This window comes from Juglans regia, chromosome 11 (assembly GCF_001411555.2).
Source record: "Juglans regia cultivar Chandler chromosome 11, Walnut 2.0, whole genome shotgun sequence".
In the NCBI taxonomy this organism is placed as follows: Eukaryota; Viridiplantae; Streptophyta; class Magnoliopsida; order Fagales; family Juglandaceae; genus Juglans; species Juglans regia.
This window is the reverse complement of record NC_049911.1, coordinates 26,156,794-26,172,996: the sequence shown is the minus strand read 5'-3', so window position 1 is coordinate 26,172,996 and position 16,203 is coordinate 26,156,794. Positions and strand designations below refer to the sequence as shown.

Genomic DNA, 16,203 nt, shown 5'->3' with positions numbered 1-16,203 from the left:
ACCTCCTCCGTCAGAATAGAGTGAAAATAAACAGGAGAAAGCCCACACAACTCTGCAAAATGACCTTGCTGAGCTTTTTATTTTTATCGTCCAGACTCATTTTGTTGGAGTTCATCTTCGTAAAATTGCTCTCTCCTATTATCGTCTCTTGCTTCTAAAGGGATCTATTGAACATTACTTTCTTAATTATTAAGAAAAATATATATATGAAATGTCAAAATGAAAGGATAAACTTATAAGCTGGGCATACTATCATTTTCCTTTCTCAAAATATAAACACAATTCTTTTTAATTTTTTTTTTATTTAGGCTAGGTTTGGATACAAAATAAATTTCATCTTATCTCATCTAATTATTACAACTTTTTAAAATTTCTACATAAAATATAATAAAAAATTCAATTTTTTTAAATTTTTAAATAATAATAATATTAAAAAATAATATTCTAATAATATTTTATTTAACTTTCATCTAAATTCATCTTACGTCAACTCTCTCCATAAAGAGAACTATACGTGCACGTATAATTACTTTTAAGATAAACAAAAAACAATAATTCTAGTTTTTTTAAATCGTATGTACATTATCATTTTAGTGTTTTAACAAAATATTATCATTTTTATTTTATTATTATTTTATAAATTATAAAATAATTATTTATATATTATTATTATTGTTGTTGTTGTTATTTTCTAGTTGTGAAGTAGGTTTGCACAACCTCTTCCTATAGGTTTCTTATCATAAAATTGGTTAAGATGTTGCTTTCAAGTAGCTACCGTCCCCACATGTTTATCTTCCCCCCCCCCCACCTTCATGATTTCATCAAAGTAATTGATTAAGTGCACAATATGATTCCCCTTTTCTATTGATCAATCCATGATGTATAGCATAAAAATATCATATCTTCCTCGGCTTGCTTTCCTTTACAGAGCATAAAAAACAAACAGTTATTCTCACAAACATATCAAAATCAGTACTACTTCACTCCAAGAGATCATAAAACGGGAAATCGAGCCAAAAATGAGTCCGTCACCTTAATGACAGTTTGTGAGTAGTAGAAACGATGAGACTGATCAGAATGAGCTCCGAAAATGTCTGCCATGACTCGAATTCATTGGCTGATCAAGAAATTTTCTTTTACATCCACGAGTAAATGAACATACTTCGTGTCTTAGAAAAATAAAAAAACCATTCCCTCACTAATTAAGGGAGGAGATCACAAGAAGTTCTAGAGCGATGAAGATAATAATTTAGATATTGTCGGCTTGAATAATAAGCGAGATTCTTATATATGACATGAGCTTAATTCAAGCGTAGATAAAATAATTAATAGGTGGCGAATCAAAGAATAAAAGGATAAATGTTGAAATACAAATACAAGTGTTATGAGTAGACAATAATAAATGAGTAATACTATATACAGTCATAGAGTGCGTAAATATAATTTTTAACAATTAAAAAGATGATTAAAAATAAAGGATAAAGATTTGAAAGATAATCCAAGATGAGATAAGGATGAAGAAGATTAGAGAGATTATCTAAAATTTTGAGAAAGTGATGATTCCACTAAGAAAAGAGTTTAGTGGATCTAAACGTGGCTTGAATTTGTATCATACATTTTTTTTCAGTAATTTTCAAACCACAGTTTAGTCTTGATACCATAGAAATCTTAGCCGGTTTAGATTGTGAGATGATATGAGATAGTTTTAGATGAAAATTAAAAATTGAGTAAAATATTATTAAAATATTATTTTTTTAAAATTTTAAAAAATTGAATTGTTTATTATATTTTATGTAAAAATTTAAAAAAATTATAATAATAAGATGAGATGAAATATTTTCACTATTTAAATAAATTAGGCTTAAAGTATGAATTAATTGAGAAATAGACCAAATTTCATAATTTACGACATAGTGATCATAAATAAATATAATTAATTAATCCAAACAAATTTATTTCCCTCCCCCCAAACAAAATGTGAACAAATATTGGAATCAAACTCACGAGCGCACAGGATGTTTTGTTCAGGTAGCCCCAAGATGAAGCAAGCCACCGTCTTCCTCTTTTTTATGTTCTCTTTGATTTGTGACTAGGAAAAGAAAAAGAAAAAAGAGTAAAAAAAGCAGTGATCAAAATCATGACGAACCAGCGCGTTGGGACGAGCGAGTCACGCCAGCCAGACATTTCCCTGACGTTACCCACCCACGTCAACATCAACAACCGTATTAACCTTTTTTACGTAATCTCCCCCGGTCCCACGCGCATATGAGTGATGACGCCACCAGCCCCACGTCACCACCTATTTTCCTTTCGTGTCCCTTCACACGTCACCCTCTTCCGATCGGGAACCGAAGGGGGTACTTCTGACTTTTCATCACCCACCAGTCTATATTAATTCCATACCCGGCGCTGAAGAAATTGGAAAATGGAAAAAAAGTAAAAACCAGCCTTGTTTGAATCGTCGAAGCTAGCAAGCTGCCGTTTCCGTGCTTTTATTGGTTTTGTTCGTTCTTTTTTTTTTATTCTTTCCTTGTGGCCGTCCATGGCGGATAACAACAAGAGCTCGAGAATTAGGTCGGATAAACGGGAAGAGGAGGAGGAAGAAGAAGAAGACGTGAAGATGGAGAAGTTTTTTGCGCTGATTCGGAGCTTCAGAGAGGCCAGAAATTATTACAAAAGAAAGGAAATGAACGAGATGGAGAAGAAGAACACGAGCCACAAGAAGACGAAGAGGGCGGTTGGCGGAGAACAATCGAGCTGTAATTGGGTCCCAAAGTTCGAGCAAGAGGATTTTGCGAAAGAGGTTGTCGAGTTCAGAAGGACTCCTCTAATCTTTCGTCGACCAGACAACGAAGAGAAAAACAAGAAAAAAGGAGAAGATGATGGTGACCTAGATCTCAGACTCACCCTTTAGCATGCAGTACTACTGTCTTCACTGTTTTTCTTCTTCAATCTAATCGTTCGTTCGTGTAGTTTAAGGTTTGGTTTGGTTTGGTTTTTTTTTGCTTTCTGGTAATTATGGACCACCGCTGGAATGTAAATTAAGAAAAAACAGAAACCAAGTACGGACTCCGTCGCAGCTAGCAGGGGGATCACATTCACATCCATGCGTTTGAATATGTAACTGATCTGTCCCAGAGAAGAAAATTCAGTAATAGCTAGGAGCCTAGGAATGTTATAATTTCTTGATTTAATGTCAATCATTGAATAAAAAAGTTAATAAAATAGGATATGCCAAGACAAGAAAAAAAAAAAAAATTGGTAGGGCAGACGCGGCAGATGAGTAGTAACTGCCAACTGGGTGGTTAGTATTGACATTGATTCATTGAGTTCAAACTTTAAAATTTGATAAATTTATATTTAAAATCATTATATTAGATTTATTAAATATTAAAATCTGAAACTTTGAGTTATAATATATTTCAGTTCATTTTTAAATTTAAAGATTTCCTATTCTTATTCCATAATTATTATTTCTAAATTTTGAGTCACTATATATTTAAATTGAGAAATAATAATTTAAGTATCAATTTAAATTATTAATTAATATATAGTTAGTGTAATTATAAAATATAAAAAAATAAATTAAAAATATTATTATTAAAAAAATAATATTATATTATTATTTTAATAAATTCAAGGAATAATCTGATATGAAGTTATGAATAGAGAAATTTTAAATTTATAAAATATATATATTTTTTATCAAATTTTAATGAAGAAAATAATGAATACAATACTAATGCTAGAAACGTTAGATAGGAGATCAGGCGCATGCGAAATCGTAGCAAAGCCAAACCAACCACGAGATATTTCATGATTTCATTCTGGTTCCACTCTGCTAGCTGTAATTGTATGGTCCTCCTAACACGTTATAGAATCCCACATGGCAACTTTTCCTTGCACGGATAATAACAGATCTCTCACGTACTAAAATTTATAAATTAACATATATTAATTAGTGTATTAAGTTATAAATATTTTGTTTTTATATCATATCTAACGTATTAAATGTTCTATTAATTTGTAAGTTTAATTTTTACGAAATATTTTTTTATAAACTTAGAATGTTTAATTTATAATATTCACATGATTGCATTTGCAGCCGAGATGGAGCGTTAATTGAGTTCGTGCAAACTTTGAGTTGGAGATAAATAATCACATAAAATAAAGTTATATATTATTAATTGAAAATAAAGGAGATTTTTTTTCCTGTTTTTTGTTTTAATGACGTTACATCTCAAACTAATTGATATTAATATAACATGCAATGTAAACTATATATAGGTTTCCAAATTGACTTTTAAAAATGATGAAAAAATAGGCGGTTACATGTCATATTAATGATCGTAATAAATAGATCCTAATTATTAATTTTAAAATAGGTGATAATTTCGGAAAACAAAATCATGTAATTATCTGTATTATATATGAGAAATAATACTTGCAGTTGTGAGTGTGTAAGCGTCGTACAGTCATTTTAAAAAAAATAAATAAATATGAGATTTATATGAAAAAAAAAATTAATTTTTTAATAATAATTTTTTTTTTAAATGACTATATGATATTTATGTATTTTATAATTGTACACAAAATTATTGATTAGATATATATATTTGATTGGACCAAGTTTCATTGAATTTTTATAATCTAATTAGGTAAACTAGGCCCGTTAAAGTTAGCTAGATTGACTCATGATGCAGTACTGATCATGCTCTGAAAACCTAGCTAATTCTGTTGGTTTTATTATTTGAGATTTATTTTGTCCATAATTTAATTTGTGAGATTATTTATATTTTTAATGTATTGGATCATGAGATTGGTGCATAGAAGACTTAAAACACAAGTTATTTTTAATAATTTGAAATCTAATCTACAATTAGTGAAAAAATGAGCACTTTTATCTTGTAAGACTAGTTTAACTTTAATCATCATTTGTTGATCATGATTTGTTTTAATACATTAATTCAGTGGATCGACTTCTTATCAACTATTTTCATTATTCTAAAATATATGACCAACCTGAAAAAAACAATTAATACAATCATACCCTCATTGAATATTTTCTCGAATTCACTAATTAGGGTTGATACGTAGCTTGCTTGCTTTGATTACACATTGAATAAAATCAATTTTGATTATTGAACCTCTATGAGTCTATATGATAAGTGCCAGAGGTAATCGTGAGGGGGAATCGTCGAGAAACCGTGGTTGATGTGGACAAATTAAAATGTCACTGTTTATGTAATTGGTAAAAAACGGTGCATTCATTCAGTCCATCAAATCCCTTTGTCTTTTCCTGAATCCCCTTTTCCCTTTGTCTTTCCCATCCTTTCCTCTTCGTCTTCCCCACCATTTCTCACAATCTCCCTTCGAGATCTGAAATGCTATTTGCATAAGGAACACCCTGAGATTAGTAAGAATGAGAGGGAGAGAATATGCAGATTGATAGACTGCTGGAAGTTGTCAGCGAAGCCTGCTTGCATGTAGCTCAAAATGAGCGGCTTCCTTTGCGAGTTGTAGTGCATGTCCCTTTCTTCGAGCATTTTAGAGCAACCACATTAGTTGGAAACAGCATACTTGAGCTTCCTTGGTTCCACCAATGCAGATGAAACAAAATCCACCCCCTTCCCGAAGTCGGAGGCAATTAACATCGTAGTTTATAAAAATTGGAGCACAGTTTAGCAGCCAGTTTATAATTAATGAGTTGACCAACTGTCGCCTCAATTATTTTAGCCTCAATATCTTCCCTACGCAATGTGATCATCTCATACTAGTTCAAATCCACAAATAAGTTAAAGGCAGGTTGAATCTCTTGGTATGCTTCTTGAGTAAAGGGATCATCATCTTCTTCATCTTGTCCCTCCGCCTTAGGGATAACGTCATAAATATTTATAGGAGAAAACTTTTGTACTACTTGCCATTGATTTCCTAACTGAGGATCGTCTAAATAGAATACTTGAGATGCTTAGGAAGCTATAATAAAATGATCATCTTCATACCATTTTTTTGATGTATTAATACTCAGAAAATATTCATCCTAGCATTTTCCCCTTCGATGATTGCTTAAATCCCACCAATCACACTTAAATATATAAACCACAAGCTCTCCCACATATCTCATTCCAATTATATTTATGATAACTCCATATAAATCAACATTGTCTCCATCATGACTCCCTTCGACAAGGACACCACTATTTTATGTTTTCCTATAAAGTTCTCGATTAATTATGTGATACCTACTTTCTCGAGAAATACATGCAGAATATCGAGCAACGCGTCTTCAGGGGCCACACGCCAGTGCATATTGTTCATCTAATATATCGTTCGGATTACTCGTATATATTTGTACAACCTACATATTAAATAAAGTATAAACATTCAACCGTTAACAATCCTCTCTATTTTAAATATGTTAGTGCAAAATTGCATCTGTATTAATGTCATTACCCGTTATTCGAACCATTTCAGGAACTCTTGTTCATGTCTCTGGTCTATATCATTTATTCATAGTTCTTTGAGCATGTTAATATAATCACTGAAATTAAAAATTACCAACAATAAGTATATTCGTATAATTGTTTAATAAGTAAATTCAATAACAATTAATTTGAACTTCAAGTGGCTCTCTATCTCTGGACGATTATTTAGCACGTACTACTGAGTTTTCTCGAACTCTATTTCACACAAATCATAACCACGTTGAGCACCAAGTGGACGTACTTGTTGGAAAAATACAGAAAATCTGTTTCGATGTCTTGCTTGGTCGACATCAAAGTTTTTTTTTTTCCTGGCCGATCAAACCTTGTGACAACATCGTGGAAGTATTTGGAACAGAATGTATGCCACTCATCATTAATATATGTTTCTGCAATTGATCCTTCTGGGCGGACCTTATTACCCACTGTGCGTTTCAACTTTCTAAGAAACCGTTCAATGGGATACATCCATTTATACTAGACTGGTCTTGCAAGTCGAGTCTCGCATAACAAATGAACGGTTAAGTGAACCATGATGTCAAAGAATAACGGTGGGTAAATATTCTCTAACTCACACAATATTAGTGCAATTTCTCGTTCCATACGATCCAAAACTTCTACGTTCAATGTTCAACACATAAATCTTTAAAAAATACACCCAACTCAATTAATGCAATCCGCACATATTTGGTCAAGAACCCACGGATACCAACAAGTAAGATACGTTGTAAAAATACATGACAATCATGACTTTTTAGTCCAGTCATTTGTTCGCACACACTTTGTTAGATTCCAGGCATACCCGTCCGGTAATTTAATCTTCTGCAACTACTCACAAAATGTAGCTCTTTCATTCCTTGACAATGTATACCACCTAATTGGCATGTAAACAGACGAATCACTTTGTTGCAAGTGCATTTCAAGTCTAATTCACAACCACTTTAGATCTTTCCGTGAGTTTATATTATTTTTCGTTTTACCTTCAATTGATATCAACATTCCTAACACGGACTCACATATATTTTTCTCAATATGCATAACATCGAGACTATGCCTCAATTTTAATGTCAACTAGTAGGAGAGTTAAAAAAATATACTTTTTTTTGTCCAATTCAACTCATTCGCACTTTGTTTTCTCTTTTGTTGGTTTTTACCAAAATTATTACTTCTGACATCCACAGATTGTGCAATAACATCTTCGCCATACAAGAATGGTGGAGAGTGCCCCCATTCAACAGTGCCATCAAACATCCTACCATTTCCACCTCATCTATGGTCACTAGGTAAAAATCGACGATGACCCATGAATGATAGTTTCCTCCCATACATAAGCCATTCAGATTGAGTATGTTTGTTACAAGTCGGACATGATAATTTCCCCTTAGTGCTCCAACTTGACAAGTTTCCATAAGCGGGAAAATCATTTATTGTCCGTAACACCACAGCATGCATCTTGAACGACTTGTCTGTCGATGAATCAAATGTTAAGACCTCATTCTCCTACAAATCTTTCAATTTTACTATCAGTGGCTACAAGTGTATGTCTATATCATTTTCCGGTAATCTCGAACCTGGAATGAGCAAAGTCATCATGAAATTTGGATCTTTCATACACTTCCACAGTGGTAGATTATAATGTATAAGTACAACTGGCCAAGTACTATAACTAGTACTTATAATCCCAAACGGATTAAATCCATCTGTTGCTAACCCAAGTTGAACATTACGAGGTTTTTCAGCAAACCATGGATGTTCCAAGTCAAATTCCTTCCAAACATGAGAGTCTGCAGGATGTGACAAAACATTATCATTCTTGACTCTAGATGATGAGTGTCATGTCATATTCAGAGCCGTTGAACGTGACATAAATAACCATTGTAATCTAGATATTAATGGAAAGAGACGTACAACCTTCCGCGGCATATTCTGCTTCTCAGTTGTCCATCTTGATTCATGGCAAATGGGACACTTGTTCAACTGCTCATTCTCTTGCCAAAATAACACACAATCATTCTTACGTGCATGTATTACATTGTAATCAAACTCGAGTCCTCTTTTTAACTGTTTTGCTTCGTAGAAATTGCAGGGTAAAATATTGTCTGATGGAAGTCCTCTTTAAACAGCTCGAGCAACATATTGACAGCCTTAATAGATATTCAGCACATGGATTTTATATGAATCAATCTAACTGTAAAGTATAAAGGCCGCATCTCCCCATAGATATTCGGCACATCGCCAACCTACCAACTATTATCTGTCACGTTAAACAAAATTTTGGTAGCATCTCTTCATAGTTCTCCAAATATGCTTGTTTGGTCGTGCACATCGACGAGTAGTACATCGATGCACAATCACTGAAACTGCATATCCAGAAAACAACAAGGGATAACTCTACCAAAATCATAATATCAAATATAACATATATAGTTTGATAGTTTGTGAGAATGATCTTACAATCCCAAACTGTCTACTCTGAACAATTCAAGAGTTATCAATCAACCGTTCAACATGATTGATAACTCTCGAACGAGTCTAAGGTTTATTTCAATAGAAAATAGAAGATACAATATTAAAACACAATAATAATAAAAAATACAAGAATAGAAGATAGGATAATCCTCAAATCTTAATTATGTATTTTAATTATCAAACTATTTTAAGTATCTATTTATATCATGGGTACTTTAAGTATCCTAAATATTAAGTGTATTGTAAGTATCCTAATTATATTATTTTTTAATATTAAGTGTATTTTCAGTATCCTTAGTATATTAAATTTTACTTAATACTTATTAGATTAATTATGCGTTATAGTTATTTTAAAGTACTAATTAAAATTTAATTTAGTTATTTGCTAAGGTAGTCCTCATAGTTTTTAATTAATTATCTTTTAAATATTAATATGAGTTTAAGTATTAATAATTCTTATGTTTTTATAATATAATTTTAGTAAGTTAGTTGTTATAACTATTATCTTTTAAGTATCAATATGAGTGTAAGTATTATTAATTCTTATGTTTATTATTTTTAAGTTATTTATAATTTAATTTTATTATTTTTAAGTTAGTTGTAAGATAGTTTTTACAACTATTATCTTTTAAGTATCAATATGGAATTAAGTATTATTAATTCTTATGTTTATTATTTTTAAGTTATTTATAATTTAATTTTAATATTTTTTAAGTTAGTTGTAATATAATTTTTACAATTATTATCTTTTAAATTTAAGTATTAATAAATTTCGTCTTAAAAAATAACTTTTAGGGATGAAATTTAGTTTGCCTCTAAATAATTCCGTCCCTAAAAGTCAATCTTATTGTCCAATTGGAACCACTTAATATCAAGATCATGAAATCCGAAGTATATATGTTTGGGTTGGATTTAATATATTTGATCATTCTAGCTCCAAGCCCGATATTGATATAATAAGTTCTTACCAAACTTTATCTCTAAATAATATGATTTCTATATATAGTACATAAATAAGTATAATATAATTTGAACGAGAGTTCTATAATTGAATAATAATCTGTTAATGAAATAAATAAATACAAGATCTCTAAATAATAATCTGTAAATATTATAATATCTCCTTAAAGCATCCTCATTAGTTTGGCCAGATGAAAAGGTTGGCTAAAATTTGCTTAATTAATGTAAAAAACATCTCATATTGAATTGGGCAAATCTAAAATAATTTAGATTTTTACTACAGTTGTTGGTTAAAGATGGAGAACTACAATTGATTCGCCAAACATTAAAATATTAATTTCTCACTCTAAGCAAACATTAATATATTAGTTTCTCACTCCAAACAAAAATAGTATTTAATTTGTAATTAAGAAATTTAGATAAGTTTAATCATATATTTTTTGTTATTAGCATTAAATGACTTTTGAAAATATGATTTTTTAATATTAATTTAATTAGATATAATTATTATTAACATTTAATTAGTAGAGCTACAAAATGTGTTAAAAATAAATTAAATAAAAAATTATTAAATTAATAATATTTTATTATTATATAGAGAGTGAATAGATAATCCAATGTGAGGATTGAATTTAAATGAAATAGGTAAATGTAAAAAAATGTTATATTGGCTAAATTTTGAATATAAATTTGGCTAAGCCAATGAGGATGCTCTTATAAATAAATAAGTAACTACAAAATCTCCACCATATTTCAAATTTGGAAACAAGATCACGAAGTCGACCGGATGGATGAGATTTCGTGAAAATATTAACAAGTTGGTCTTTAGATCAGAAGATGGAGCGAAGAAGGTACTGCCCTTGCTGAAGATGATACCTAATGAAGTGGAAATCAATTTCGATATATTTGTTACACTCATGAAAAATATTATTATGAGCAATTTGTATGACATTTTGACTGTCACAATAAATGAGAGAATAAGTCGTTCGAAAGGCACCCATATGATCTACCAAAATAACTAATATTAAAAATATCATTCAATTATCTACATATATAATATTAAAACAATTAAGTAACTCAATCACTCAAGACTTAAGAAAATATCGAATATTTATAAATTGACAGTAAGTTTATTTATTTTAATTCTCTATTAAATTCTAGTGGACGGACATGATTTTGCAAGATTTGTTGAATATGCAAATGAAGAGCTAAAATTATAAAAAGGAAGAAAAAGTAAATTTTATTTTTAAGAGGAGGGTGGCTAATTAAAAAGTTATTAATTTTTTTCATTAACTTTGTAAAAAGTAGTATCAGAGTTTAGAAAGAAAGGAAGATACTCATTTTCTTTGCAATTAACTCTCTTTTGACTTTTCACGTGTGGAAGAGTTTGAAAATGAAAAAGATCTTATAGTCGGTCTGTCGGTCCATAGCTATAAAAGGAAAATAATACTTTTTTATTTTAATGTCGTTTTTTCATTATTTCCTAAGACATGTTTGATACAAAAGGTTAAAATAAAAAATAAAAAATAAAAAATAAAAAAACTAATGATTGTCTCTCTCTCCTTTTTTTTTTTTTTTAATCTTCATGAGGGAATGTCTTTGTAATAAAAGAGTATTTAATTTAGATCTGAGTTTTTCTAAAATTTAGAAGAAAGTTTTATTTTCCTATGACCTACACATGCAGGTTGAAAAATAAATCTTATTTTTTCTACAGTCACGAAAAATGAAAAAATTATTTAATTCACATAATCAGTCGAGTAACTATGAAAAAATAGACAATTTATAAAAAAAAAAAAACAATCTATTGCTATTTAATTAGGTTAATCCTTTGCCATGCGTACATTCATGTCTGCCCACCTCTTTTACAGAACTTATCTTTTAAAGTTAAAAAAATTAAAAATAGAGCCACTGGGCATCTGCTAACGTGCTTGGGCCCAGTTTTGTTGGGGTTTCAGTCTTCAGAACTTGCTACGAGTATCCGCCGTTGGATACCTTTTGGAAAATCAGCCGATATTATTAAAACAAAATCCAAATCGATTTCAGAAACTCACATGGCGCCAAACTCATCTCACCTAGTGGCAAACTCATTCCTGATATTGCATCTCAGAAGAAACTGCGTCAACTTATCTTTATTCATTGGCCATCTGAGCAACGGGTATCAACTTGTCGTCTTTGTTCTGTCGAAATTGCGCCGATATGCCAGAAGAAACTTCACCGCTGTGCCGTCGAACCCCCCATCTATGCCGGTAGTCGATTTCTGAAAGAGAGAGTGCCGTCGTGGGTATGAGCATTATTTGATCCTTTGTTTTATGCAAATTTTTTTTTTCTAGTTTTCTATATCTTTGACCACCCATAGGAAGGAATCTAAACTTTTGGCCACCCATAGGAAAAGAAAAGAATAGAGAGAGAGAGAGAGAGAGAGAGTATTCCTGCGCATGTTAATATAAATTATGGTTTTTTTGGTTTTATGACGAACAAAGAAAAATGCCAGTAACAATCATAGAAGTGAGAGTGAAAAGCTGTCAAGATAGGCACTTAAAATACTCTGAAAGAATTAATAATACTTGTATCATCTGTAGGTATGCTTGTATCATCCTCTGAAAGAATATCATCACGGAAAAGTTAATTAGTTGGGTGAATCGATAATAATGATAATATTCACCCTTCGATCAACACCATTCCTGATATGGAAACCATTAGTATGGAAAGCAGCATGACAAATATGGATGCCAAGAGTGTAGCAAAGAGATTGTAGGCTGATTTATCTCCATCTCATTGACAGTCATAGGACTAATTATAGTGTAGATTTCACTCCTTGTAATTTGCTAAATCTTACCTTGTATAGCGTTTACAGTTGTTCATTACCATGTATTGCTATACCTTATACAGTTTCTGTATATTACCATGTATTGCTATATACTGCCTTTCTATATAAATACAATACTGCTCCCACGATTAAAAGTGTGGTGAGATTTCTCTATCATCGACTTGTACTGATTTTCTTCTTGGTATCAGAGAATTCATATTGTGAGGAGGGCAATTTTTTTTTTTCCGCAAACATGTCTTCAGTATCATTGAATGTTGGCAATTTTGTTACTCTCAAACTCAAGTCTGAAAATTATCCTCTTTGGCGTGAGCAAGTCCTTGCTCTAGCAGAGAGTCAAGAACTGGTGACTTATCTCACAGGAGAAGTCACTATCCCTGAAGCTGTACTTCCACCTCCAGAGGGTTCAAATCATCAAGCTGTTCCTAACCCAGAATTTGTGAAATGGAAAACTGCTGATCGACTACTTAGAGGCTGGATCATTGGAACATTATCTGAAGAGGCTCTTGGGATTGTCATTGGCCTGGACACTTCGGCACATGTATGGAGGGCTCTCAAAGAAGCATATGCTCAATCTTCTCAGGAGCGACAGTTTCAACTTACACAGCAACTCAATCACATGAAGAAAGACTCTGATATGCCTTTGAATGATTATCTCCGTAAATTCAAAGGTGTGTGTGATAGCTTATCTGCAATTGGCTTTCCTGTTGATGACAAAACCAAAATATTCTCTCTGTTAAATGGCTTGGGAGCAAGGTATGAACCTTTTACCACTTCTATGCTCAAACCTCCTATGCCAAGTTATGCAGAAGCAGTGCCTTTACTGCAAAGCTATGAGACACGGATTAGCTTGCACTCTCCTGACTCAGGAGCCTACACTGCCTTTTATGGTCAGAAAAATAACTCAAAATTCAACAACAAGGGATCTCGGCAATCAGGTAGTTTCTCCTCAAAAGGTAAAGGTTTTTCTCCTGCTAATCAAGCAACTGTGAAGCTGAACAATCCAGGTTCTCCAAATGTGTCAACTAATTCTACCCGTGAGCCTAATCGTGAACTTCTTTGTCAAATCTGTGATAAACGAGGCCACACTGCAATTCGTTGTTGGCACAGGTTTAATCACTCAATTCAGCCTGAAAACTTGCCTAAAGCATTTGCAGCTCTCAATATTGTCTCAGAAACCAACAATGATGAATGGATTTCTGACACAAGAGCTTCTGCTCACATGACTTCTCATGAAGGTATTTTATCTAACTTAAAGCCTTATGTTGGTTCAGATCATGTGTTAATTGGAAATGGAGATTTTCTAAGAATTACACACATTGGTGATGCTACTATCGGGTCAGGATGTTCTAAGATTACTTTAACCAATATTCTTTTGGTTCCTGATCTAGAGAAAAACTTGTTATCTATTGGACAATTGACTAATGATTATCCAGTAAACTGTGAGTTTTCTAATGAGCATTTTGTGATCAAGGATCGAGTGACACAAAGAGTTCTAATGAAGGGACTCAAGCAGGATAATCTTTACACCATTCGGGCTTCACCAGCTGCTTTCTTTTCAACAAGGTTTCGAGCAGTAACAAGGGATCTATGGCATCAAAGGCTCGGGCATCCTCAAGCAGCTGCTGTTGCTAATCTTCAAAGCAAGGGTCTTATTAAAATATTGTCCAATAAGTTAGAGAATAAAGTCTGTGAGAGTTGTCAGTTAGGGAAGATGTCTAAGCTTCCCTTCTCTGCTTCAGTGTCTAAAACAATTGCTCATTTTGATAAGCTTCATATTGACTTGTGGGGGCCTGCTCCTGTTCTTTCAATGAATAAATCTCATTATTATGCTGCAATTGTGGATGATTTTACAAAATTCATTTGGATGATTCCTCTAAAGCAAAAGTCAGATTTCTTTAATCAATTCTTACTATTTGAGAAATATGTCTTGAGACAGTTTGAGAAAACCATAAAAGTGGTACAAACAGATGGAGGAGGAGAATTTCTGAATAATGCCTTTATTAGTCATTTGCAAAATTCTGGTATTTTACATCAAATATCCTGTCCATACACGCCTGAGCAAAATGGATTTGTTGAGAGGAGACATCGAAATATTAGAGAGTTGGGTCTTACAATGATGTTGCATGCTAATGTTCCCAAGTGTTTTTGGGTAGAAGCATTTACCACAGCTGTTTTCTTAATCAACAGACTCCCTACTATCACTTTACAATGGGAGTCCTCTTATTATATGCTTTATCACAAAACACCAGATTATGGATCTCTTCGTGTCTTTGGTTCAAGATGTTATCCTTATGTTTGGGACCAAAAGACAAGTAAGTTTGACCCAAAGTCACTCTCTTGTGTATTCTTGGGCTATAGTGATCGACATAAAGGATATAGGTGTTATTATCCACCTACAAGAAGGACATTTATTTCCAGACATGTAGCATTTGATGAGGATCATCTTCACTTTCAAACTCAAGTCTCCAATAACAAGTCTTGTTCAGATTTTCTGGTCACTACTTTCAAAGAATGAGATTCTTCAACAGCCACTATATGCTCTCATTCTTCTCCATCAACACATACAGAAAATCCGACTCCTAATGCACCCTTGAGTAAACAACTAACTCTATCTGATTTAGTATGTGGTGCAGAACTTCAGTCCAATACTGTCTCATCTATGTTACCTGACATTTCCTCTCTACTGGATCAATCTGAAGGCCCAGCAGGTCCTGAAGTAAGCAATCAATCCATAATACCTCATGCAGAGTCCTCAAATTCTATACTACCTGCTTCTTCACATCCTATGCAGACTCGTGCAAAATCAGGTATTCATAAACATAATCCTAAGTATGCTTTAATTCATCAGTATGTTGGCATACCAAAGCCACCAAGAACTATTCAATCAGCTGTGAAACATCCTGGCTGGAAGAAAGCAATGGAAGAAGAATTGGAAGCATTATGGCAAAATGAGACCTGGTCTCTTGTTCCCAGAAATTCCACAATGAATGTGGTTGGATCAAGTTGGGTACTAACACCCAAAATTAATCCTGATGGATCATTACAACGTCTAAAGGCAAGGCTGGTAGCTAAAGGTTTTCATCAAGTGGATGGCATAGACTTTACAGAGACTTACTCTCCTGTAGTGAAACTAGCCACTATTTGAATAATTATTTCACTAGTTGTTGTTCGAAAATGGAGTATTAGACAGCTAGATGTGAAAAATGCATTTCTTCATGGACTCTTGTTAGAAAAGATATTCATGGAACAGCCTCCTGGCTTTGTGAACCATGAGAAACCTGACCATGTGTGCTTACTTCATAAGGCAATATATGGATTAAAACAAGCTCCAAGAGCTTGGTTTGATAGATTTAGCACCTTTCTTCTTGAATCTGGTTTCTTCTATATGTGGATGATATCATCCTCACGGGTTCCTCAGATAAATTAATTGATCAATTCATAGCTGTGTTGCACACTGAATTTGCA

At 32.4% G+C, this 16,203-nt stretch overlaps 1 protein-coding gene across 1 annotated transcript; it reads left to right on the top strand.

The window, feature by feature from the left end:
- The first annotated feature begins 2,542 nt into the window (after positions 1–2,542).
- Positions 2,543–2,914, top strand: LOC108981069 (protein NIM1-INTERACTING 1-like). Its single transcript, XM_018960539.1, has one exon. It carries the CDS (start codon positions 2,543–2,545, stop codon positions 2,912–2,914), a length of 372 nt encoding a protein of 123 aa, XP_018816084.1.
- Positions 2,915–16,203: the final 13,289 nt, after the last annotated feature.

Bases quoted from the DNA above. Each gene is read 5' to 3' on its own strand.
- LOC108981069 (XM_018960539.1), top strand. From the start codon at position 2,543: ATGGCGGATAACAACAAGAGCTCGAGAATTAGGTCGGATAAACGGGAA.